Below are 27,860 nucleotides of genomic sequence, written 5' to 3'. Positions count from 1 at the left end.
GAAAATAAGTTTTGGGGCATTCATGAAGCTGAAGGAATCACTAAAAGTGACCTACTATCTAAAAAACCTGACTTAGAATGGCTAACATTAACAACTCCGGCAACAACAGATGTTGGCGAGGATGCGGAGAAAGAGGATCTCTTTTGCACAGCTGGTGGGAATGCAAACTGGTGCAGCTACTCTGGAAAACAGTACGGAGGTTCCTCAAAAGACTAAAAATAGAAGTACCCTACAACCCAGCAATTGCACTACCAGGTATTTATCCAAGGGATACAGGTGTGCTGTTTTGAAGGGACACATGCACCCCCATGTTTATATCAGCACTATCAACAATAGCCAAAGTATGGCAAGAGCCCAAATGTCCATCAATGGATGAATGCATAAAGAAGATGTGGTATATATCTACAATGGAATCTTACTCGGCAATCAAAAAGAAAGAAATCTTGCCAATTGCCACTATATGGATGGAACTGGAGGGTATTATGCTAACTGAAATTAATCAAAGAAAGACAAAAATCATATGAATTCACTCACATGAGGACTTTAAGAGACAAAACAGATCAACATAAGGGAAGGGAAACAAAAATAATATAAAAACAGGGAGGGCGACAAAACAGAAGAGACTCTTAAATATGGAAAACAAATAGAGGGTTACTGGAGGGGTTGTGGGGGGGGGATGGGCTAAATGGGTAAGGGGCACTAAGGAATCTACTCCTGAAATCATTGCTGCACTAGATGCTAACTAATCTGGATGTAAATTAAAAAAAATAACAAAATGTAAATAAAAAATAAATAAAAATAAGAAATAAAGCCTGACTTATCTCCTGGATTATAAAACAAAACAAAGATTTCTCTCTTTAGTCTTCCCCCAAACTCCTCAGAACAGTGAAACTCTGCATCACCCCAAGCTGTAAGTGGGAGATCCTCTGGGTAGGTTGGGGTGCTGAGAGTCCAAGAGAGGAACCTTTATGGTATTCAGCAAAGCCAAAGTGTTTTTCAGTTGACTCCAGCAAAGAAGTGATCCTTCCCCTTAAAAGACGATTAAAAGTGCCCCCATAGCTACCATATAGCGCTGAATAAACACACTGAACAAATGCTCAGATACAACGTGAGAGATGGAGACGGGGAGGTGTGACGTCAGAGGGAATTCGGACAACAACAGGTGCTGGCTAAGGCAGTGCTCTGGAGAGCCCTGCCCTGTCTGAAGAGTTCACAGGGGGAAACTTCAAAAACATTGTACTAGGCCACACGCAAAACAAAGCTGGTCTATGGGCCCATTTCAGTCCATGAGCAGTTCATGGTCCAAACAGACACAGCCAGCATGCAGCCAATATTCTGCATATTAGAGAGAAGGCCCATAAAGACTGGATTTAGAGTGACCTACGAGCATTCCCAGAGGCAACGACCAAGAATGGAGGAATCAGAGGCCTCCAAGGGGGGCCCCACAACACCTGAGGCAGAGGCATGGAACAAGACATGACCTGTCACAGGTGCACTTGAGCAGAACTATGAAACTGTTCTCTTTGCATCCTGGATGAATGTTCCCACAGTGTCCTCACCGAGGGGCCAGCAGGAAATACTAGAGTACTACTGAATCATCACTTATTAATATATTAATAAAATCCTGATGGTTCTCTCCCAGAGATAAGCTTCGGTCTGTGTCAGTGAATCCTTCCTCAAGTCCTCTGTTATAAAGAACTGCTCCAGGTATCGTTACCTGGTGGATTTTTTTTTTTCAATTCCGAAACAATCACCACAAGTTTTGGAACACTTGCATCACCCATAAAGGCAATCACTTCCATCAGCCCTAGGCAACCACTCATCTACTCTCTGTTTCCATTGCTTTCCCTATGATGGACACGACACTATGAACTATAAAAGGAACTTTCATATGAACTGTCAAAGGAATCATACAAAAAATATGAAAGACTTCACGGATTTGCATGTTATCCTTGCACAGGGGCCATGCTAATCTCCTCCATATCATTCCAATTTTAGTATATATGCGCCAAATCGAACACACCTGGGCAGATTTTAAGTAAGCATTAGATAAGATGGTGATACCGGGATATGCAGTCCCTTCTACAGAACGGCATCCGAACACTATCAACTTGCATTAAGAGTTATTATACCCTAACTCATCATCTGAGTTTTCATTACCCCAAATCCCCACAATAGTGATATTGATATAGGTAAACTTAACGCTCAAAGCATAAAACTGGTCGCCAATGAACAGACTAAGCACTTTTAAATGAGTCCCTTCTCGGACATTCCTCCCTGCTTACACCTACCCTGTTCTTGACCTGCCTATGAATGGCTGCTGTTCTCAGTATGAGTATCAGATACATCCCATGCAACAACATACACAATAACAATTAGGTACCAGATCAAAGTGAGATCTTGTAGCTGATGTAGATCATGATTCACTGACAAGCTACTCCAATCACAACAAACCCTTGATACAGTAAATCCAGGTATAGGTCCATCACCAATGAAGAAAAGATCAACACCGATGGAGCCATGCCCAGCCTTTGGAGAAACTGATGATGTCTTCAAATACTTCTACATATATCCCTTTTCATGACATTGTTGAGAAAGTTATCATGAAATGGAAAATGTTATCATGCCTTCAAATCAGTCAGAAAAGTACACATCTGAGTTATTTGATCTGTTCTCGGTTCTAAGAATTAGCAAAAAGGTATCATTGTAAGCTCAACCCTGATAAATATAAGAAAGAAACTGACTTTCATAATTTTCAAAGGTGGAGTACCAAGCAAACCCTTTGAAACTTACATTTTTTGTAATGTTGGCTTCCATTGTAACTAGAATCACTGTAAATTGCCTTTTTCTGGTCCCAGTTGCTCTAAGAGAAGGGAAATACCTATAACTTGTCTCCAGTCCAATAGCCGATAGGCTATACTGTCAACACTCCCAGCCTGCTTTTACCACTTTTAATCCTGGCTTGAGTCTCAGCATTAGCCCTGAGTGTTTGCAGACATTAGCAAGGCCCTTAGCACTGAGTCTCATTTTCTCCTCCTAAAAGCACAAAAACTGTAACCTGACCTGTCTATGTCACAGTATTTTTAAAAGCTCTTAAAAGAAAACATTAGGTGTTTTGTCAACTTAAAAGACCACACTGAAGTAATATACTCCCGTCTTTGGTTTTTTCTTTTTCCTACATGTTCTTTTTCTTCAACTAGCAAACTTCCCAACTGTCAAAATTTTCCATTAATCACATTAGAAATGATTTAGGATACAACAAGGGTATTGAAATGTGGATAACCATTAGAACCAGCCAACATGCTTATTAGGAATCTGTTTCCCTGGCCTTTTCCCCAGAGATTCCAATTCAGTCTGTAGCATGAGAATCTCTATATCTTTCAAAATTCTTAAGTGATTTCATTGCTCTAAAACAGATCCTCTCTTGCTATCTCATAGTTTTTAAAGGCCCTATTTTCAGTACTTGGTAAATCCCAATCCAAGGACTCAGATATTGGAAGTATACTCGTTTACATGAAACAGGAAGTATCAACAAAATTCAATTAGAACTAAGCTTCTAAAAGTTATATATTAAGTCCCAACAGAGCACCCAGATCAAGCTCCAATCTATTTACCTCCCCAGATGTTTAATAGATGTATCACTAACATTTATTAACACTTCACAAGGGGCACCTACATGGCTCAGTTGGTAGAACATGTGACTCTTGACCTCAGGGTCATGAGTTTGGGCCCTACTTTGGGTGTAGAGATTACTTAAGTAAAAATAATAATAATAATAATAATAATAATAATAATAATAATAAAAACCAAAACACTTCCCAACAAATGATAGTTCCCACCCAAGTTCAAGAACAGAAGATTCCAGCTAAGCCTAAGTTTTCTCTCTTTTAAGTGGGTGAAGTACACAAAAGTAATTTCTTAATAACCCACACAAACAGAATTGAATTATAGCTCATTATATTGAGAGGTGCACGGACTTGTTATGGATCTCCAAACAGTTGATTTGAACTTTTAATGCTTACTAAGCTGTGTAATGGATCCTAATTTAGCTTAGAACAATAAGAACAATAAGAACAATAAGAACAATAAGAACAATAAGAAACCACACTGGAGTTCAGAGAACTTGGGGAAGTCTTCAAGATGAACTTAAAATAGCTCAGGCTCCAGCAACTTACGTTAAATCATTGTAAACAGATGTAATATGGTGCTTTTCAAGACCCTAGCCAAAGGAGAAAAGATTATGTTCAATCAGCCAGCATCAAATATAAGTGAACTTCACTTAAGTAACAAGACATGCTCCCCAACAGGGAAGTGACAGTACCAGGGTGCTGACCTTATGCCAGCCAGGACGCCGGGCACCTCCCCAGGACATCATAGCCCAGCCATGTTCCTCTACCCCTGCAACACTCACCAACCATGCCCCGCCCCTTAGGGTCTGTGTACTTCCTGTTCCTTCTTCCCCCAGACAGCCATGTCCACTCCCTCCCTCCCTTCAGATCTCTGGCACAAAGGCCATCTCATAGGAAAAGAACAACACACACCAACCCTCCTCTCTGTCGTGACCCTGTCTTATTTTTTCCATGGCATTTATCACTTGGCATATTATGTTAATTTATCTAATCGTTTGTCTCCTCCCACACACCAAACTTTGAATTCTGTGGGAATCAATTATTGTCATTAATAAGCACATGCATACATACTGCACATAATACCGCACATACATATTCTCTGTGTGTATATGTGGATAGTCCTTCTGATCCACCAGACCCAAGGGGTAATAATTTACAAGCATTGCTCAGCCCAGTGCATTTTGTAACCAAATGTAAATTCATAGAGGTAGCTACCGATTTTTTCCAAAATAATGTGAGAACTAAATTGCCACTTACAAAAATCTAAGCCCGCTGTGCCCCCACCTCCCCACACACATACTCTCAACCTCCTACAGGGAGTCCTTCAGCACTGACTTGAGCCCCAGAAGAGAAATCTTAGACACCAGGATGAATCCATGATGCTGAAGATAAGTTTCAGGAGAGAAGGGAAGAAAAAGGTCTTCCTCCTCTCTACCTGCCCACTGACACAGGGCAAGGAGTTATTGGGGAAAACCGAAGCAAAGGGCTGACAGGATAACTGGCTCTTCATCTGAAACAAAGAGCTGAGAGGTCAGGGGTTGCTAGAAAGGAGACTGAAGCATAATGAAAATAGACTCTGGAGCAATTAATTTTTCTATCAAAAAATTAACTCATTTCTGTTTTACCTAAATCTCAGTTCCACTCAAAGAATACCACATTAATGTAATTTCAGCAGCAACAACAACAAAATGAAGCTTGAGAAAATTAAGAGACTAGTCTGACTCTGTGTTTTCAAAGCAGCATGTTAGTTAATAAGCAAGTGCCCCAGGAAGTGAACGTGCTGATACTTCTGTCCATAGATTTCTGAGCTATTTTAGAGGTTCAGCTTTTAGCATTTACACCTCTAACCACTTGCTCAGAAGTACTGTGACTGCCTTGTTCTGCTGGAAGCAAGCAGAGGTGTAGCATAAAGCTACCCGGAATGGCCATCTCCCAGGTTAGAAACCACCGTCAGCTTCCAGTTGTTTGGGTGTCACTTCTGGACCTTCCTTTTTAATGAGAAAGGGTTTGTAACTGGCTGAAAAAGTTCACTGCACAGTAAAAATAACTAGAAAAACAGGATGACAGTGTCAAAAAATTGCTGAATTATTCTGTTACCTGTATCACCTGATTGTCACCTAACATCAGTCCCCCATACAACATACACAAGTATTTGTCAGTTCCTTCTTTCTGTGGTCACTAAATTAAAAGTGCTGGGCTTCTGAAAAAAAGATAAAGGGAAAAATTAAACTATAAATTCTAAAAATAATTTGGTCTCGGTAGCATTTTATAGTCTTAAAAATTAAAGACTCAAGGGGCGCCTGGGTGGCTCAGTTGGTTAAGCATCTGACCTTAGCTCAGGTCATGATCTCGTGGTTCATGTGTTCGAACCCATACATGGTTTCGTAACACCTTGCATCGGTCGTTTTGAAGATATGAATTCACTGAATCATAAAGATCTTCTTCCAAATGCTGACACATTTTACTATACAATATTTAAAAACACAATTGCTAATTAATATCAAAAACAAACTCATGAGAAAAGTCTTTTTTTTTTTTTAAGTATTGCAAGCTGACAAGCTCATAATGGTAGCTATATGTTTTCCAAAATTCTAATTACGTCTTGGAGGAGCAAATTCTATCACTGGTATCCAATCACAGTTGTTTCCTGGAAACAATCCATTCACAATAGGCTCACTTTATTCAGTTTAAAGAAAATACCTGAGAAATTCCCAAAGCTCCATTACTACAGTTTGTCATTCTTTCCAGTAAAAATGGTGCTCCACGAAAAACAAACAACTAGCTCAGCTAACAACTCAATCATACAAGTGTTTTTCCTTGAGACATGATAGTATTTCAGAATGTAGCAGAAACGCTTTATGCCTAATTCCCATCTTAGCACACAGATTATAAAGATATATACCCAAAGGTTGAGCTTAATACATTGCTAATGTTTACTGCTTCATCGAAGACATTAAGTGAAACTATTTTTTTTTTTCACTGCAATTGTCTGGCAGTGCAGAAGACGTTGGCTACACTAATGTTAACTGCATAGCTGGGTGTCTTGATTCATCCCAAGGTGTCAGCAGTTTTACCCATCATTTCTTTTGCACCATTGAGCGAATGACAGTACACTTAAAAAGGCAAATAACATCTTCGTATTATAAATAAATAGTTTTGAATGACAGACCTCCTGAATAGGTCTTCAGAACCCTCAGAGGTCTGTGTAACCTTACTTTGAGAAGCAATCGAAAAATTCTGAATAAAACCACCACTTAAGAGTGTTTCCATCAACAGTTAATGAAAGTAAGAGAAGTAGTCAGGATGAAGCCAATGGTGATTGGGGTATAACTACACAAATATGCCGATCATACCCTAGGCTGAACTTATTTACTTTTTAATTCCTTCCAAGTTCTAGTTTAAGATCTGCATTAAGAGAACCTACTGATAATCCCGGTAAAACTTGAACAAATCTCAAGCTCATTCTTTCTAGAGTTCTCTGATCCATGTCTGACATCTGAGAAGACAGCACCTTTTCCAGGTGAACATCAGTCTTTAAGTTTAAAAACGAGGAACCCAAGGGAAGCCTTGCAAAAACATATCATCCCAAAAGATGACAAAACTCTAAGGAGGGTGAGATTATACCACCTAGAAGACAGGTTCCTTCCAAGGTAGAATAAAGAGAAAACACAAAATGCCTCCCAGATAACCGGGCGACCTAGAAAGATACTGGACCTCAGCACCCCAGTCTGAGCTGTGCCTGCGTCTGGCACTTACCACCCAAGAGACCACGGCAGCCAGTGTCTCTGAGCTGGATTCACCATTTGCATATTGAACATCACATCAGCCTCTGAAATTTGGTGTGGGGAGCAAATGACATAATACACAGGACTGCATGAAATAGAGAGGTCACCTATTACTAGGGTAAGAGGCCATCCCGCTTCCAGAAAGAAAATGAAACAAGAACTACCGCTGCTGTTTGTTAAGTTAAGGCCAAGCCCAGTACCTGGTCCTCAGGAGGCATTCAGTAAATGAACTGGCTGTGATGGAGAGGAGAAGCAGGCAAACTATAACACTGGACAACTAGCCTCCCTCCCTTAAAAGTATCTCCCATTTCCAGTTTCCCTTCTTTTTTCACTCCCTCAAAGCCTCTTTCTCTCCTGCCCTTTCCTCAACCTGGCATTCATTTCCAGTGGTAGCCACAGAACCGCTTGGACCAAAACTGAAATGCCCCCTCGCTTCTCAGGCTGAATATAGCAAAGGAATGAAACACTGGTATAAAAGCTAAATTGAAAAAAATTAAATCAACATGCTGTCACCTGGCTTGAAACATGAGAAAGGAATACCTCAACCTCCATCAGAGATAACCTTTTTCCCTATAAAACTGACATTCACTGTGAGCATTAGACACAGTGAGAAACTGTGGGTTGCAGCTTTCAACGGTAACATGTTTGATCTGCCTTCATGCATGAGGCCACAATGATTGAGCACAGAGCTTAATTAGTCTTAAACCAATGGTTTGACACAGGAAATTTGAGCTAAAAACTGAGGCAATGCCCCCCCCCCCCAAAAAATAAAACAATCAGGCCTTACTCTACACAGTAATGCACTGCTTTGGCAAAAAGAATAAACAGATCCCAAAATTCAAGTGCACCTTCCATATTCTCCCCAGGAGAAATGAATATCCAGCAACATAGTAAGAGTCTGAAAGAAGGGAAGTAAGTCCAAGTTTTAGCAAAGTTTTCTAGACAAGCTTCAAATCCACAAAGGACAACTGTTTGGTCAGGTTGTATTTTTGTTTTTTAAGAAGTTACCCACCCACCCCTTGCCAAAACAAACTCTGGTACAGAATACCTTCATGCATGCTTGGGGATTTCTGGAGAAAAAGCTTGTCCTCACAGAACTTCTGTCTTACTATCTTCATAAAGACACTTCTACGGTTAATTTTTCTGATTTACTTTATTCTTTTAGGAAACTATCTTAAAATTAAACTTCGCAAGTACAAAATGTTATGTAATTGTTAGTAGGAGATGATTTACTTGTCATTCATTTTAAGTGAGACCTGTACGATGGAAGGAAGGGAATTATCTTACTCATCTCTTCCTACCTGCCGTTTTTGACTCACGGCTTAGTGTTTATTTAAAACTTTAAAAAAATGTACTGAAGTACCTTAGTCATAATTTTTAACTTGCCTCTTCACAATATATAAAAATTGGGAATTAATGATCAAATAGAGAGAGACCAAAAAAAAAAAAAAAAAAAAAAAAGGAGCCAACAAACACAGCTTTAATTTATAAATGAGGATAGGTAATACGTGTTTGAAGTTAAAGCATCATATTGATGATACAGAGGGAATCCAGATTCTGGTTTTTGTCTAGGAAATAGATTTTTTTTAATGTGAAGTTTTATCTTGATTTTTTACTTATTAAATACAATTTCAAACACACACAAAAATAGAAGAGTCTAGCAAACCCACATGTAGCCCACACCCAGCTTCATCAATCAATTCATGGCTAATCTGATTTTATCTGTACCCCATTCCCTCCTCCCACTTCTTGATTATTCTAAGGTAAATCTCAAATATAGACTAGAAAAGAACAGAGACCACCACCAGAAACACCAGCGTTACAGGTAACACAATGGCACTAAATTCGTATCTTGCGATAATCTCTCTGAATGTAAATGGACTAAATGCTCCAGTCAAATATCAAACAATTGCACTAGTAAATATTTCAAAGTTTATCTCTAACAGATGTCCCCTTTTTGTTTTAAGTAACTGCAATACCATAATCATACCTAAATAATATTAATAATTCCTTAATTAATAATTCCTTAATAATTTCCAATCTCTGTTCCCATTTCCTCAGTGCTTTCCTGGGGGTTATTGTCTGTTTTACAATTTGTGTTTGAATTGGGATAGAATGTGGTCCATATATTGAAACTGGTGAATATGTCACTCTTCTGTTATTTTGGTTTTCTCACCCTCTCTTTTCTTTCTTCTAATTTGTGGTTGAAAAAAACCAAGTCTCTCATACTGGAAAATTTTCCAGTCTAGATTTTGCTGATAACATCCCATAGTGTCATTTAAAATGTTCCCGTCCTCGAGGCACCTGGGTGGCTCAGTCGGTTGGGCAGCGGACTACAGCTCAGGTCATGATCTCCTGGTCTGTGGGTTCGAGCCCTGCATCGAGCTCTGTGCGGACAGCTCAGAGTCTGGAGCCTGTTTCCAATTCTGTGTCTCCCTCTCTCTCTGCCCCTTCCCTGCTTGCTCTCTGTCTCTCTCTGTCTCTCTCAAAAATAATAAAACATTTTAAAAAATTAAAAATAAATTTAAAAAAAAAAAAATGTTCCCACCCTCTAACCTGGTGAGTAGATCTGGAAGCCTGACCAGATTCAGGCTTGACTTTTTAAGCAGAGCTACCTCACAGATGGTGGTGACTGTATTTTTCTTTCTAGGGACCAACCATTTAAATTTGAGGTACCGTAAGTCAGGCAGACTTCACTTATGCAAACCTAATCTTAAAATCTCACACCATATTTCTTAGCAGGATAACAATGCAGCAACATATTTTTGATTTGTTCTCACACGGAGATATCACTATTTTAACTTAATTTCTCTCTGTTACTTCTCTTCTAAGTATAGCAGTTATCAATCCACTCTGATGCGTTTTCATCAGATTCCTTTATTTCAATCTCGGTTGGGTTTCTTTGGGTTGTGGTTTGGTCACTCCCCTCTTCTAGGTAAAAATTATTCCAACATAGTGACAATCATAAACAGGGCCAGATCCTGCCATCCTGTCAGCATCCAGCAGTGGCACTGAAATCTAGGTCTGTTGCATCACCACAATCAATTTCGTCTTGGTTAGGTTGCAGATCCAGTTGTTAGCCCCAGAAAGGTTTAGTCAGAATGAAATAAAGAGTGACACACAAGACAGCTTCTTCAAAATAACAAATCACTTCGGCCGTGTCTACTTCAACAGCGCTGCTTAGGGGAATTCTGCATCTGATCAAGAGCAACGCCTTTGTTAAGATGAACAATGGTGATGGGTTTCTGATGCGGTTGATAACGTTATGCCTTCGGCTCCGTGCGGGACTTACACGAAGAGTTTTTCATGTTCCATCTTAATTCAGTGAGGAGCTCTGTAGGTTTTTGAGCAGATTCATTCTTACCCCAGCCTTAAGAATAAACCCGCACACAGCACACTGTTCCAAACTTTGGAGCCACTACAGTTAACACCAATTCAAACGTTACTTTTCAAAGCCTTTTGTGTGCTGCTCTTTATTCAAACTTCATTAACAATCATTTTGATGCCAATTTGAAAGACATTATGCTATTTGGTGAGACAGTCCCTGGCACACAGTAAGCACTCAAACATTACTGAATGAGTGATGAATATATATATATAAACAAAATGGGTGTTCATTCAGTAAACCCTCAACATAGCTTGACTGAGTGGGACAGATTGTATGCTTGATCTTAGCCAAAAGGCCGAGAAGCGATTGGACAGGTTGTAATCCATGAGCTGGAGTCATTACGTGCTGGTGTTCCACAGAGTTCTGCTGTCAGTCAGCCTTGGTTTTGTCTCTCAATCTCCTTGCTGGGCCATAGATCCGTCTTTCGCTGACACCTACAGCTATATCTTGGGACCAGATCTCTTGCCAGACTTCACGTTCTTATTTCCAATCCCTCCTAGACATCTCCACTTGGGTTTCCCACAAGCATTTCAAACTCCACCTATTCAAGCTGAATTCATCACCTTCCATTCCTTTATTTCTACCCTGGTGAATGACACCACAGTATCATTTGAGTCTCATCTCTGTTCATCCCTGACATCCAGTGAGCCGCCAACTCCTGTTGGTTATACTATGTATACATTTCTCACAGCTGTCCCCTTCTCTCCATCCACCTCCACAGATTCCAACTTAAACCAGGCTCTACGAAGCTCTCTCTTAGACAACTTTAATAGTCTCTTAAAAGCTTTCCACACCTTTGTCTCCTCTTAGGCTCTAACACCCCCTAGCTCCCAGCCCCTGGAACCCACTGCTACCAAAGGAGATCTTATTTCTCTCTGCTTAGAACTCTTCATTGGCACCCATCACTTCTACTAACCTAGAAGTGATATGCCCACGTAATTTATCTTCTAAGCTTTTGAGAGTGAAAGGTGGCCCTGTTAATAGTTACCCTGGTACAGGAGACAAAACTGTGACCGTTCCAGGCAAACCATCACAGAAGGCCCTCCCACGTGTCTGGCCACATCTCCCTCACACTCCTCAAACTCCGATGCCTCCCCACTACTTTCAGTTTCTGGAACATGCTGCTGCTCTGTCACCTCTGTGCCTCTGTACAAACTGTCTTCCCCTCTTAAACTATCCTCCCCTCCTGGCACATTTCTATTTATCATTTGAACTTCCTTTAAACATCACCTCCCCTGTGAAGCTTTCTCTAAAACCTTCTGGCTGATCTGATTACACATTCCTACACGCCACGACCATGCCTTGGACCCATTCCCATGGTGGGACCTGGGTGCCTGTCCTGCACACATAGGGCGCGTCTACCCTCTCTCCTACGAGCTCCCTCAGGAAAGTGCCTAAGTCCTGTTCATCTTTATCTCCCCAGCATCTGTGGCGAATCACAGGTCTGCACCCAGCAGGTGTTTCCCATGTCCTTTCTCAGTCATGTCTTACATTTAATAAAAGCTTTTTTGCCTTAGCTGCTATTTCAGTGTAATTAATGACAGATAAGAAAATGAGAGAGGAAGAAATGAGGAGTAGTCAGCAGCTCCTAATACCAGTCCTGTATATCGCAGATCACTGCCCCATGTAAGCAATTTCTTAAGGAGAGCTTTGGAATTCTAGAATCTGAGCTGGTGGCAGAACTCCTAAAGGAAGTCATGAAAGGAAAATAGGCATAGAGATAAGTCAGGAGCATATTAGTCATTGTTCACTAACTTCTTGAGGCTTCTGAAAATATAATGTCAAAATAAAACAAACCTGCTTGAATATTCATGGGGTCCCAGGCAGGGTTCTTGTTACCATAATAGGAACATGGAGACAGGAACCCCACTAGCATACTTTCATAAAGCACTCTACAGTTTGCAAAGCATTACACATTTTAACATCTGACCTTCAAAACCACAGCCTCAGATGCACCCTGAAGCTCATATTTCTCGAGCTTTGACCATCCCTCAGGGATCCCAGGCTGATGCTCGTTTGACAGCCCGAGACACAGGGCAGCCCCGACTTCATAGTGCTTTTTTAATATAAAGTCCTTCAGCATCCAAGATAAGAACTAGAACTCTAGGGGCGCCCGGGTGGCTCAGTCAGTTGCGCATCTGATTTCAGCTCAGGTCACGATCTCACGGCTCATGAGTTCGAACCTCATGTCTTGACAGCTCAGAGCCTGGAACCTGCTTCAGATTCTGTGTCTCCCTTTCTCTCTCTCTCTCTCTCTCTCTCTCTCTCTCTCTCTCTGCCCTTCCCCACTTGTGCTCTGTCTCTGTCTGTCTCAAAACTAAACAAACATTAAAAAAATAACTTAAAAAAAAAAAAAGGATAAGAACTAGAGCTCCAAATATCCTAACTGTCAGCCTGTCATTTTATGGCCAGGGATAACCTAGAGTGGCTACCAGGAGTGAAGCCAAACCAGGGACATTCTCACACTGCCAGGCTCAGGCCGCTGCCACAGCTATAGCAGGTACATGGTGGGGCTCCATTTCCTCATGTAACACAGAGAGGCAGCTATCACGTCCTCTGCATTTGACAAGGGAGCTGTGCTCTAAAGCAGCAGCAATGTGCAAACCCAAGCTGTGCCCCAGCTTAGGAGCCAACATGACAAGGCAATGCTCCCACAGTCTAGAGAGAATAGATCCGAGGTTCTAAGATATATCCCGCACATAGATGCCACCGCTCCTGAAATGTCAACATTAAAAATCTATTTCTCATGGATAAAACATCAATTTTAGCATCTTTTAAAATATGCAGCCACACCTAGGAGGAGTAGAGTACCAAGATATTGATCACTATCACTTCAGTGTGAATTCGCCCATGAATTCATTATCTTCCTTATTGCCAACTGTTTGTAGAGAGAGGAGATCACTAGGCATCTTACCGGAGTAAGACACAGTTAAAGGCAGAGAGCAAAAAGAACTAACTTACAGGGGATGTAGGATTTACCAAGGAGGAACTCGGCCAGCCTCCCAATTTTACCCAGGGTCACCTCTAAAAGGGCTACCCTTGCAATGACCTGGTAAGAACCCAGCCCTAGTAATATTTGGCATTTGTTTCTTCTTATCATTAAAACTAATAAATTAATATAATAAGAACATCCGTAAGAATTCCAGTGCCAGTGTTTTAGTGTTGCCGGTGTACATTTAAAGAGGATAGAACCTTAATATAATTTAGTCCTACAGAGGTGGCATAACTCTTAAAAAAAGAAGTCACGTAATGACTACAGCACATCCAGATGTGGTCTAATGTGCATGGCCTTACTCCCATGTAACTTAGCGCAGAAAGATAGTTCAACACATGGAGAACCTCACCCACTTCCCACTCTGTCACTTCTCTCATGCCTGGGTTTGTCTATACCATGGTTTTGGCCATGTTCCATGTGCTATGAGAATGTTCTAGCAACAGTGGTCTGTGATATCACATTCTATTTTATTTGCACTCGCAGTGGACTCATTTTTCTCACAAACCCCCTATGTACAAGATACCAAGCAAAACAAAAAGGTCAAACTGGAATCTGGACTGCTTTTTCATGTCCAAGTATCCCACATCTCTGCTAATTTCCATATTGGAGCAAAACATCTGGTAAGATGCAACAACTGAGACGACAGAAAAATTAAACATTAACATTAAAACAATTCGCCCACACGAATAAGAACAGTCAGCTGAGAGGAGAGAAAACCAATTTTCAAAGGCGTCACCAATTTGCAAAATGCCAACATCAAATGGACAAACCACTAAGCCACATGCTTAAAAACGTTCACAAAGATTTTAGTAATGGTGGAGTAGTTTTTAATTGGCTAACCCTCCCACCGAAAAGAATTAAAGCCTCTATAAAATATATCTTAAAACAATTAGTTAAAAACACTGGAGAGCAACCAAAAAAGGACAGAAATTGGAGGGAATCTGACACGTGAAAGAAGGGAGTTGCACTGGTCAAGATCCATTATTTATGGGCCATCTCCCAAGATTATTCTGCCGGCTGCAAAGGGCCAAATCAACAGAATTCAAACAGAAAGCTAGGGTCTCATCGGCTTGAGGAGTAAAATGACAAGATTCAGAAACAGATGAATGGAAACTGAGCAGAGAACACCTGAAAAGAAGGCCACAGAGACAAGAATCCCCAAATCTATTAACTCCTCCAATCTGTGCATGTGCATGGGAGATTCAAAAAGGTCCACAAAAAGCAAGAACTAGAAGGCTGAAAGAAAGGAGATGAGATTTCTGTTTCTCACTGTAGGACAGTGAGTCTGAAGCCCAAGTCCCATAAAGTTAAAGGGACTTAAAACACCTTGGGCTTTCTACTGAAACCCCAACTTGATTACACCTTATGAGTGAAAACTATGTCCCAGGACTATGGAATTTGTCCAAGAAGAAAGGGGAAGGGTTAAAAAAAAAAATCCCACTCTCAAAAGCCTTCACAAGGCTTTTAAGGTGATAACCAGTATTTTAGCTGCCTGCTAGAAAATAAAGAACAGAAGAGAAAAACCATAAGAAAAACCCCTTGCTAAAATTTAAGTTACTCTTGATTTAAAAGAAAAGGAAGAAAAAAACAAACCGATCAGAAAACTAGGACTTGAAAGAACTTCCTCAATTGTGATGAAAAGTATTTACAAACTGCATACACCTAACATTATACTTAGTAGGGAAAGACTAAATTCCTTCTTTCTAAAATTAGTTATGAGACAAGGAGGTCTGTCCTAGAGGTCTCCAGGCACAATAAGACATGAAACGGAAATAAAAGCCATAAGTATTAGGAAAGAAAAAGAAAACTGCCTTTATTCATAGACAACATGATTATTTACAGAGAAAATCCTAAGATATCTCCCCCCCACCAAAAAAATACTCTAGTAGAAGTAATAATGGGATGTTTTTTAAGGTCATAGGATGCAAAGTCAAGAAACAAACAAAAAAATTCATTTTTTTTTTTGCTAACAATTTGCTAACAATTCTGCTAACAATTTCAAATTAAAACTTCTAAATACCATTTATAACAGCATCAAGAGTTTAAAATACTTAGGAATACATTTTTAAAAATGTACAAGATCTCTATATTGAAAATTATATAGAAATGTTAATACTGGTATAGATGAGAAACATTAAAAGCCAATGGTAAGTGGAGAAATATACCATGTTTATGGATTTGTAGATGTTCACAATTGTTCAGATGTCAGTTCTCCTCAAAGTGACCTATAGATTCAATACAACTTAATTTGAAATCCAACAGGCTTTTGTGTGGAAATTGATAAGCTGACTCTAAAACTGACATCAACATTTTAAATACTGTGGGGCCCCTGGGTGGCTCAGTCAGTTAAGCATCCGACTTCGGCTCAGGTCATGATCTCACGGTTCATGAGTTCAAGCCCCATGTCTGGCTCCGTGCTGACAGCTCAGAGCCTGGAGCCTGCTTCGGATTCTGTCTCCCTTTCTCTGCCCTGCCCCTGCTCCAAGGTGATCCAATGGAAAAATGAAAGTCTTCAACAAATGGTAGGTAGTATAACAACTGGATTAGAGAATGGAGAAAAGAAATGTCAACCCCTTCACACACAAATATTAAGAAGGAACAAAAACTTAAATATAACACAGGCCTAAACATAAAAGCTAAGCCTAAAAGCTTCTAACAGAAAATGGGAGAATATTTTTGTGACACTATGACAGATTTTTTAAGGAGGATACAAAATATATAAAACTATGAAAAAAGAGATTGATAAATTGGACTTCAGAGAAAAATTTTTTAAACATTGATTTTTTGAGAGAGAGAGAGAAAGAGTACACACAGGGGAGGAGCAAAAGGAGAGGGAGAATCTTATTCAGGTTCCACACTAGCCCTGAGCCTGAGGCAGGGCTTGATCTCATAACTGTGAGATCTTGAGCCAAAATCAAGAGTTGGATGCATAACCAACTGAGCCACCAAGGTGTCCCTGGACTTCAGAAAAATTTAAAACTTCAGCTCAAGTGTTAAGAAAGTGAAAAGGCAAGCCACACCCTTGGAGAAACTATTCACAATACAAATTTCTCACAAAGAATGCTTATCTAAAAACACAAACAACTCCTATAAATCAATAATAAAAAGCCAAACTCAGTTTCAGAAAACAAAAGACTTCATGCACTTAGGAAGAAAATGACCAATCAGCCCATGAAAAAGTACTCAACATCAGGGAAATGCAAATTAAAACCACAAGATATTATTTTACACCCACTAGAATCTCTAAAATTAAAGAGGATAAACATACCAAGTATTGGTGAGGATATGGGATAATTGGAATGTTCAATACATTGCCCGTGGGAATATAAAAATATGACCACTTTAGATAAACATTTGAGAGTTTCTTAAAAAAATTTTAATGTTTATTTATTTTTGAAAGAGAGAGAGCGCCCATGCGGGCACGTGTGCACAGGAGTGGGGGAGAGGCAGAAAGAGAGAGGGAGAACTCATGCACCGCGAGATCATGACCTGAGCCCAAGTCAGATGCTTAACGGACTGAGACACTCAGGCACCCCAAACATTTAAGAGTTTCTTATAAAGTCGAACATGTATCTCCTTTATTATCCAGCAATTCCATCGCTACCCAAGAGAAATGAAAGTGTACGTCAACAAAAATGTATGTATAAGAATGGGCAAAACAGCATTATTCATAATAACCAAAAATAGGGAAGACTCCAAATGTCCATCAAGAAGAGAATGGGTAAACACGTTCTACTACGTTTATATAATGGAATACTCAGCAATAGAAAGAAACAGGATGCTGATGCACACAATGACCTGAGTGGATCTCAAAGAAATTATGCTCTGCGCAAGAAATCAGACACAAAAGAGAACATACTATGTAGTTCCATTTATATAAGCTTCGAGAATAGAAAAAACTACGGTGAGAAAACAAAACAAAACATCCCATTTATTGCATCGGGAGGCTGACTGGGAAAGGGCAGAAAGGGAACTTTCAGAGTGGTGGAAATGTTCTTTATTTTGGATTGGGGTGTTGTTTACATGGTTGTGTGCATTTGCCAAAGCTCAAATTCTTCACCAATGATCTGTGCATTTCACTATATGTAAATTTTACCTCATTTATTTTTTAAAAAATTAGGGATGGGAGGTGGAAGAGGAATAGAATCCTTTAAAGGAGAGAATGAGACAAAGATTATAAGAAAGGGAACATGATCCTTAAATTTTTAACACATTCAGGGGCAAACTAAAAGGTTGGCCCCAAGCCAAAAATCTGAAGCACAATTTAATAGGCATGAACGAAAAGAGGCAAGAACCAATTCGGCTAAAATGATGATGAAGAAAATAAAACAGTGCATATGTTAAATCACGAGATTGTCAGATTTAGCAAATATGTTGAATCTGGCAACCCAAAGCAATAGATCCTTAGAAACAAAACACCAGCCCACCCAACATAAAACAATTTTCTAAAGCATCTTCTACAAAATGCTCTTTTTATAATTTCCATGTTAGAAATTCTTATTGTGTATGAACTAACTTATACCAGGAACAGCCAAAACTTATCCTTACCTTCAGTGAAGCTCCCTGTTAGGGTTATTACCACAAATACTTTCCCTTCTGGCTCCAGATCCACCTAGAAAGAGAAAAGAATTGTGTGTCATATTCTAATTGTAAAGTATTTTTTTGAGGGCCTCAAATAATTCTTTACAAAGAGGTCTACATTGTGCAAATCACAGCCATAAATCAGACCTCAGCAGTCTTTCATTCAACAGTAGGGGAATAAGAAACGAGTGCACAAGAAACTACAAAGATAAAAAAGCAAATCTAAGAGAAACAGTTCTTTCAATAAGTTTTCCTGGTCTTAAATTGTATTCTCTTCCATTTTGGCTCCTTGTGATATTATTGAGAAGTACGCAAAAACTTGGTCACTGTTTCTGAGACATTCCTAGCTGACGTCAGGGCAACATTTTATTAACCCACATGGCGGGTGTATGAAATAGAGAAACAATGGCAACATACAAGGTAATGAACAAATGTGGCATAGTCAGTTGCAACCTTTCCTTTTAGGAAGTAAAAAGTAGGAGAAGACTGTCTCCATCTCTACCATTTTCTCTAAGTGTAGTTCATCTTCAGGAAGCACCAGGGAAGGCAATTCAGGAGCTTTGCATGCACTGCTCTTGCTCATTCCCGGAGCATCAACTTCCTTTAAAGCTCTTAATCTATGCTCTGAGATATCAAGACATCCGCTCTGCAAACGAGGCAGCTTGCAGTCTCCCAGCTAGGTCTCATCCTCCACACACACTCGGGTTCCCAAAGACCCTCATGCAGCATGCCTCCGGATTTGGGCAGCGCCCTCTAGATCTGCTCTGATCACACTTCTTCCAGGTAGACAGGCTCTGCCCTCTCCGTGCTGCGTGCTAACCTTGAACTCCCCAAGAACACCTCTGGGCCTTGGACTGTGATGTTCTTCTGGCCCCCAATATGTGAATTTACAGCTGTCAAAATCTTGTCAGCTCCATTTCTGCCTTTCACTTTTCATCTGAGAGAGAGAGGTCCAGAGAAGCTGAGTACAGATACAACTGGTCATTTTTGGTAGAATATTACATTTAAAGAAGCTGCAAATCGTATGGTATCGTGTCCAAACTAGGCAAGGACATGGCCTCCAGCCTGACTGCCCCAGCTGGTCCAGGTCTCTGGGCAAGGTCTTTAACCACCCCAAGCTTCGCTGTTCTCATTCAAAAGTCAGTGACATCACTATTCAGCATTTCTGGCATGGCTTCCACCAGATGAGCTCAAAGAGCCTTGACAGTGCTATTTACTGTTTTTACTGTACCCATAGGTGACAAAGACTGGTGGAAAAAACACAGTGACCTTACATATTTTTTTAATACCACGCTCCAATTCCATACTTTTTCAAAATAAAAGATGCCTGTTTTGCTCTGACTCAGAAAGTGTCACCTGTACAACAGCCTATTCTTATAAACCCCCCATTCTTCTGCACAAAATCTGCTGTCACGGTGTTACCACACTGTAGATCACCCCAGTGTTCAAACCGGCTACTTACCTCATGACTACCGCTTAGTTAACAATAACCCCTTAACTATCTTAATACCACTTGTGAACCTTTATGGAACAGTTCTGAAAATAGAGCTCTCTGGAGAGATGACTAAACAGGATGTCAGTCTCTAATTGTCTCCACTCTCTGCCTTGACTTGTTTCAAGTCAAAAATATGTTATTTTTACAAGCCACTCCCTCATCTTCAATATAAAGGCCTGGCAGAAAGCACAGGCATGCACACACATTCAACTCACAATATAAACTGCTGTTGGCACAGAAGGAGCTGCTGCCAGCCTCCAGACAGACAGACAGACTGCCGGGGCCGCCTCCGAGATCCTGTGGTCCACGGCCAGCCCGTAAACTCCCTGCAACACTGCCCTGCGGGCCCACAAAGAAGGCCACTCCACCCCCACGGGCCCAGAGCTGCTCTGACAGCCGGAGGTGCCACCACACGGAATCAGGAGCCCTCACAAGTAAAACGGGTTTGCTTCCTCATTTTTGACCACTGCCACCGTCACCATGGAAAAGCCAGCCTCAAACACCAGCATCAAGCCTAGCCCAGCTAAGACCCCTGACCTTAGAAGAGGGCTTTACAAACTACTCGTCCACCATCAGTCTGACAGGAAAACAATGGCGTGGGTTGCACACAACAGGGATTCTGCAACAGAAGATACGTGCATGTCACACAGTAAGGAAAAGTGCTATGCTGTGAAACTGCTGTTTGCGGTTTCATACGCATGTTTAAGAGTATACTGGGTTTTGGTGTAAAAATGTATCTCTCACCAAAAGCAGAAGTGTTTCCACCATTAGTTTCCATGCATTGATACTAGTCTTTCCTCTACAGCTATGGTGGCTATTTTCTCTCCAGGTAGAACATCCATTCCAGCCTCCAGGAACAGCACTTCCGCTTGATTTGAGAACTATCCCTCCCTTATGGTGGTCCAGATGGTACGGCTGGGATTCTACTCCTAGTTCCAGATTGGACATGTGACCCAGGCCTTGCCAGTCAAGGCACTGAATTCTTCCAGCCACGATGGCTGGCCTGGAGCTGACACATACCCTATAACCAATCATCTGAGTAATCACTATTCCCTACCCACAGTAACTGGCTCAGGTGTGGGCACAAAATCTAACTGGATCCAATTAGGAATCCTGGATCTATAAGGAAGAGACAAGATCTCACTTCTGCTGAGCTTTAATCTAGAAGGACATAAACTTGGGAGTGTCCGGCACCCTTCCTGTCACCACATTGGGCTAAAGAAGGAAGCCAGTTACAAAGAGAAAGCCAACAGACAGAAAGAGACCAGGTCTTATTGTCATTTACATCCTTAGACCCAGCAAGGCTTGATTCTTCTGGACTTTTCAGTTATCTGAGCCTGTAAATTCCTTTTGCTTTGGCCAGTTTGAGTAGGGTGTCCTATCATCTGTACCCAAAAGATTATCCAAATTGGCAGCCAAAGAAAATTAGTCAACTATTTAAAAACAGTTATCGCCTCCCCTCTATACCTTCAAACATCCATTTTACCCCTACACTCTGATCCTCTGCCTCCTTTTGGCATCGAAACAGCTTCTGCAACCAATGACAAATACAAAATACAAAAAAAAGAAAAAACCACTGTCAAATACAAAGATATGTGTTTTCATGTCCATTCATTTCTGCAGCTCTGATCCTCTTGACAGCTTCCTTCTTTATGATTTCCTTGCTCCTTATTTCCAGGGCACCCACTTTCCTCATCTTCTCACTGTTCTCTTTCTCTCTCAGACTCCTTTCCAACATATTTCTCTCGCGCGAGCGCGCGCGCGTTTCTTTCCAGCACCTCTTTCTCTCTCTCGGGTTGCCTTTAAACCATGCTAAGCCCTCTGTTTCTTCCTCTGTGTTTCTTCCTCTGAGTCTGCTTCGGATTCTGTCTCCCTCTCTCTCTGCCCCTCCCCCATTCACATTCAGTCTCCATCAGAAATTAAAAAAATTAAAAAAAAAATTAAAAGAAAAAACTCAAAACTCATCCTTATAGGAAGACCTTCCCAGACCTTTTATTTTTTTCCCTTTGAGAGAGAGAACGTGCATTCACGCGCACGAGTGGAGGAGGGGCAGACAGAGAGGGAGGGAGAATCTTAAGCAGGCTTAATGTCCAGTGCAGAGCCTGATGCAGGGATCAATCTCACAACCATGAGATCATGACCTGAGCTGAAATCAAGAGTCAGATGCTTAACCAACTAAGCCACCCAGGCGCCCCAATTTTCCCAGACCTCTTCAAGCAGTTGGACAACTTTGCACCATTCTAGACACCGTTGCTAGAACCCACATCATGCTACAGCCTGTCCCTTAGAATCTACCTTGAACATAAGAGGACTGAAACATTCGTGGAACTAATGAGTAAATAAGTTAACACAATGTAAGTATCCCAAGCTCCTTCAGTAGCTTCCTACAAGGCATGGTTTTCTCCTCCTTCCACATTCAGATCAGTTTCCTCCAGATATGCCTTAATTTATCCATATACCCTTAAAAAGGGTGTAAGTATGACCTGTAGGTAGTCAGCCTGTAGGTATGACTGGGTCCTTACAGAGGAGAGCAAAATAACACCAACCTTGATCTTGTCAGTGACACTGTCCATTGCTGATGCAGCTACAGACTGTGTGAGCACTATGAGAAGCCCTAGTGAGCCAGGTTGAGTTTGCTATCAACTAAAACCTCTGCACCTCTTCTATGTGCCATCAGGCTCTGTTTCCCACATCCTGTGTAGTGGTTAGGCCCAAAATCCTAGGAGCTTCCTATTTTCTCCCTAGAACTACAGTTTGTTCTAGGCCCCAAGGTTTGCTACATCCCACATCCACTTGGTTCAAATAATTTTCCTTCTCAGCTTTACGGCCTCCAATGTCAGGGCATGGGTTAGCTATGTCATCATCTAAAGCACTGAGAGAATGTCCAACAGAAAAAGGCTGAGGCCAGAGTGTTAGGGAGGCTTCACATAGAAATGGATACATTTAGCATTCTTTCTGTAACAGACATTCAGGGAGAAATAACTATACTAACACTTCTCTCCAATAGACCACTTCTGTGGGTCAGAAGGGCACTCCTGGGTGCTGTCAAAACTCAGAAAGCAATAGACTTTTCTTTTTGTTTAATTTACATCCAAGTTAGTTAGCATATAGTATAACAGTGATTTCAGGAGTAGATTCCTTAATGCCCCTTACCCGTTTTAGCCCATCCCCCTTCCCACAAGCCCTCCAGTAACCCTCTGTTTGTTCTCCATATTTATGAGTCTCTTATGTTTTATCCCCCTCCCTATTTTTATATTTTTGCTTCCCTTCCCTTATGTTCATCTGTTTTGTATCTTAAAGTCCTCCTATGAGTGAAGTTATATGATATTTGTCTTTCTCTAATTTCCCTTAGCATAAAACCCTCTAGTTCCATCCATGTAGTTGCAAACGGCAAGATTTCCTTCTTTTTGATTGCTGAGTAATACTCCATTATATATATATATATATATATATATATATATATATATATATACACACACACACATATATATATATATACACACACATATATATACACACATATATATATACCACATCTTCTTTATCCATTCACCCATAACAATGGACTTTTTAAAAATGACATTATAATGCACAAATAGTATTAAGTCAACAAATGGCGCTGTAACCAATGGATGTCTATATGCAAAATAGTGAACTTCAACTCTTACATTGTAAATTACACAAAAATTAACTCAAAATGGATCACAGACCTAAAGAAAAACCTAAAAATTTAATACTTCAAGAAAAATACACAAGGGAAAGTTGGGGGGAATCCTGGGTTAGACAAATTTTTCTAGATATGAAACCAAAAGCACAATCCATGGAAGAAAAAAATAACAAATTGGACTTCATCAAAATTAAAGTTTCTCTCTTTGAAAGACCTGCTCAAGAGTATGAAATATGAATCACAGATTAGGATAAAATAGTTGAAAATAGTATAAAACAGATTAGGAGTAAATCCTATATCTGATAAAGTATTTGTATCCAGAATGGAGGACTTACAAAACTCACTAATAAAACGAACAATCTAACTTTTCAAAGATGGGTTTCATCACTTCATGTTTCACTGAAGAAGATATACAGATGGCAAATAGGTACATAAAAACAAGCTCAACATCATTACTCATTAGAGAAATGCAAATTAAAACCACAATGCAATAACAATATATACCTCTTAGGATGGCTAACATTGAAAAGTGCAACCATACTGTTTGCACAAATACGGAATAACTGAAATTCTCACACACTATTGATGTGACTGTAGAATGGCACCATTACTCTGGAAACAGTTTGACATTTTCTTAAAAAGTTACACAACACACACACCTCCCATTTGATCCGGCCATTCTGCTCCAGGTATATACCCAAGATTAAAAACAGCATATGTCCATACAAAGACATGCACACAAATGCTCACAGGAGTTTTTAAAATGTGGTATAGCCATATACTGGAATAGCATTCAATAATAAAAAGAATGAACTGTTGATGCATGCAACAGCATGGAAGAATACTGAATGAAAGAAACCAAACAAAAAAGAGTACATTCTGTCTAGAAAAGGCAAACTAATCTATAGTGACAGAAAAGTGATCAGGGGTTGCCTGGGCGCAAGGGTAAGGAAAATAGGACAAGTGATAGGGAAGGATTACCACGGGGTATGAGAGTACCAACACAATTAAATGGAAAAAGAATATTCTTTTTAACTAATGGTGCTAGGGCAACTGGATATCCACATGCCAAGGAATGAAGGTGGCCTGTACCTTATACCATATGTAAACATGAACTCAACGTGGATCAGAGACCCAATGACAGAGCTAAAACTATAAAATTCTTAGAAGAAAGCATAGGAGTAAGTTTTCCTGACCTTGGTTTAGACAATGGTTTCTTAGGTAGGACATCCAAGTACAAGATATGACATCAAGTACAAGAATATGTACAAGCGACAAAAAAAAGGTGATAAGTTGGACTGCATCAAAGTTAAAAACTTTTATGGTAGGAAAACAGAGTCTATACCTCACCGCCCAGATACCCTTTCCCAAGGGCCGCTCTCATCAACTTTCCCCTTCGAAGCCTCAGCTGGCTTCCCGGTGCCTTCAGAATAAAACTCAAGCTGCTCCACCTGGCTTTCTGGGCTACCTGGGTTCCCTTTCACTGCCTCCACATTAATTTATCCAAACCTCTTATTCAAGCTTCCATTCTTTAAACCTGCTCATCCAGTCAGGCCTATCTCCTCACCATGGCTTAGCCGTTCCTTTGCTCATGCTGTTATCTCTGCTTGGAAATTCTCTCTTCACCTAGCCACTCATTCAAACCTTTACTGAATTATTCCTAGGGCTGGGATTATCTCCAGGTGCTCAGGATTTCCCAAAGTAGCTCCCTAGGGCTACCGGTGGGATATGGAACCCAGTGTACCTGGTGAAAATGAACCAGCCATAGGAGTTGAAGGAAGGAACTTTTTCCAGGAAGATCTTGACATGAGCATTGATCCCTCTAGTCTCAAAATTCCTATCTTGAGTATTATCTGAATACTTACCTATGCCCTTGAACAATTAGATAAAATTTCATATACTTATATCTTGTCACTTGCAGTAAGTCTGTAAGCTCCACTCCAGCAGGATCTGACACTTTTATGTTCCCCAAAGGGCCTAGCAAAGTACCTTGAACCAAATAAACACTCAACAAATATCTGTTGATTTAGTCTAATGAGTTGAATTGGAAGCTGCATTTGATCACCTCAATTTCATCACCTATAAATTGGGAATAATATCCCCACATGCTATAATAAACATGTGAGAGCACTTCACAAAATATAAAAGCACGCCAAAATGACACCAAGGCATACCAGTAGCATGTGGAGTTCATGGGCCCACGGCCTAGGCATCCTGCTCTGTTTGCTTGATGTTCCCACTAGATCTCTAGGATCCCCTCCCTCCCCTCTACACCCCTACCCTGTGTTTGCCTTCCCTTGGCATCACTTGGCAGAAGCTGAACAAGTCACTTACATCCCGACTCTGTCTCCTTGGTCATGAAATGAGAGGACTGTCTAAAAACCTTTCTAGCTCTGATGTTGCACGATTCTAAACAGGCTTAGATAAAAGCCTACACACAGGACTCAACGGAAACACTCATTTAATTAACTGGTAATAATTTACAACCATTTCCCTTCACAAAAGGCATTAGAATTGATCATAGACAGGAACCTTCTGTCTACTTAATATTCATCTTGTCCTGGGATAAGCAGAGGGATCTAGCATACTAAAAGAAAAAAAAAAAAACAATCCTTTATTTGGGCAAAAGTAGAAGTTCACCTAGACTCTGGGCCTTGAGCCAAACATCTGTGAGATTCAGATTTTTGGCTTGGTGGCTTGTTTCTATAACTTTTCTCAGTCCTGCTCTCTAGCGATAAGTAATCACCTAAAACCGTGATAAAGCATTTCACAATTCTCCTTCAGCTGAAACTATCAGGCTTAAGCATGAGAGTTCATATCTCCAACAAGGAAATATACAGCTGTGTTCTTTAATAATACAAATAACAGCTACTAGGTCTTGAGTTTATCAATATGTAGGAGCTAAGTGCCTGACCTACATTGTTTCTCACCTTCACCACCTGCAAGTATCACCACCACCACTATACGGACGGGAAAAATGCAGGCTCAGAGAGGTAATGGAATTGACCAAGGTCACCAGCAGTGAAGGCCAAGACGAGACCCAGATTCAATGAAGATCACATATTGGTTCCATAGCAGCCTGTCTCAAGGCTGCAATGTGTGATGGCATCTGTCTATGGGTGACTGCAGGCTTACCCCTTGCCTTTTGCTCCCCTGATGCCAGCTTGCCTGTGTTTCTGGCATGGTAGGTCATCACATCACCTGTCTCCTTTGGGAACTCAGGCAAGACTCATGCCATCAGCACCTGAGGATGCTCCCTGTCAAATGCCAGTTTTCCTCAGTGTTCCAGGCTCGCCTCCTCACTGCCAAGGCCAGTGGTAGTGGCACCAGCCTGACGGTGTCACTAGATGGCTCCCCATGGGGGGTATGAGGCAGGAGCTGCTAAGCATAGCAAATCTGTGCTGGAACAGGAGCCATTAGTCATCTGCCTGGAGGACCCGAGTCAGTGTCATGTGCTATAGACAGACAACGCATCCCCTCGCTGTGGGAAGGCATTTATAGCAAAAGGGGGTGAATGAGGCAAATCCCACAGCCCTGCTGATTTTCTATTTTCATCTAACAATCAGACAAGTTTTAGGAGTTAAAACCACACTAAGAGGTATCACAGATTAAAATTATCAGAAAAAGGTGGCAAAAACTGAACAGAAGAGTGAGGCTTATCAAATCTGACTCAAGTTGTAAGTGAAGGAAGATACTATCTCTATTTTAGTGATTATGTCCTCATCTCACCAAGTCTGGGCCTTCCATTAGGGTCAGAAAAGGGGATGGGCATAGAGCCCCAGGCTGTGACCACAGCTCTGGTGGCAGGACATCTGGTGGACTAGACTTTAAGTTTTGTTTGGTTTTTTTTTTTTCATATCTATGGTTCCAAGTCAGAAGTGATTTCTGAACTCCACTGAGCAAGTGAAGACGTTTCAATACTACTAAAGAATCTGTCTCTGAAATTCACACTTAAGGCTCATGATAACTCTTCACGAGCCCAGCTAAACATACCCACAAAACCATTATAAATTTAACTGACACTCCATTACCTCTATGTTCTAGCATAAACGATGTATCTCGGGCAAAGTTAAAGTCTGGTGCATTAAAATTAATTTTTCAAAGTTTCTCTGCCCATCAGGAAAAATCAAGATTGATTGATTGAAGAGTCAAGATTGGATATCTCTGAGGAGAGGTTTTGTTTTCTCTGCCAAAAGTGGGCTAAGTACAGATAGAAATGGTCTTCTGGAGAAGTGCTGTGTCTCTCTGTCAGTCTTTGACTCCACTATCTAATGGACTGAAAATGTAAATTAAATGAAGGTCGCCTTAGGCTCTTCAAAA

The 27,860-nt window shown here is 40.7% G+C and overlaps 1 protein-coding gene and 1 non-coding gene across 2 annotated transcripts in view; both read right to left on the bottom strand.

Annotated features, from left to right (window-relative positions):
• Positions 1–27,860, bottom strand: part of PRKCH (protein kinase C eta) — a 231,585-nt gene that overhangs the window by 145,289 nt on the left and 58,436 nt on the right. The window contains exon 2 of the mRNA XM_060619985.3: positions 18,346–18,409. Within this exon, the coding sequence (XP_060475968.1) occupies positions 18,346–18,409 (64 nt within the window). The remainder of the gene's footprint in view (positions 1–18,345; positions 18,410–27,860) is intronic.
• LOC132670492 (U6 spliceosomal RNA) lies at positions 1,916–2,019 on the bottom strand. Its single transcript, XR_009606730.1, has one exon. It is a non-coding gene; the product is annotated as a U6 spliceosomal RNA (small nuclear RNA).

Source organism: Panthera onca, chromosome B3 (assembly GCF_046562875.1).
Source record: "Panthera onca isolate mPanOnc1 chromosome B3, mPanOnc1 haplotype 2, whole genome shotgun sequence".
NCBI lineage: Eukaryota > Metazoa > Chordata > Mammalia > Carnivora > Felidae > Panthera > Panthera onca.
The sequence above is the reverse complement of the archived record's forward strand: the minus strand, read 5'-3'. Positions and strand labels throughout refer to the sequence as shown.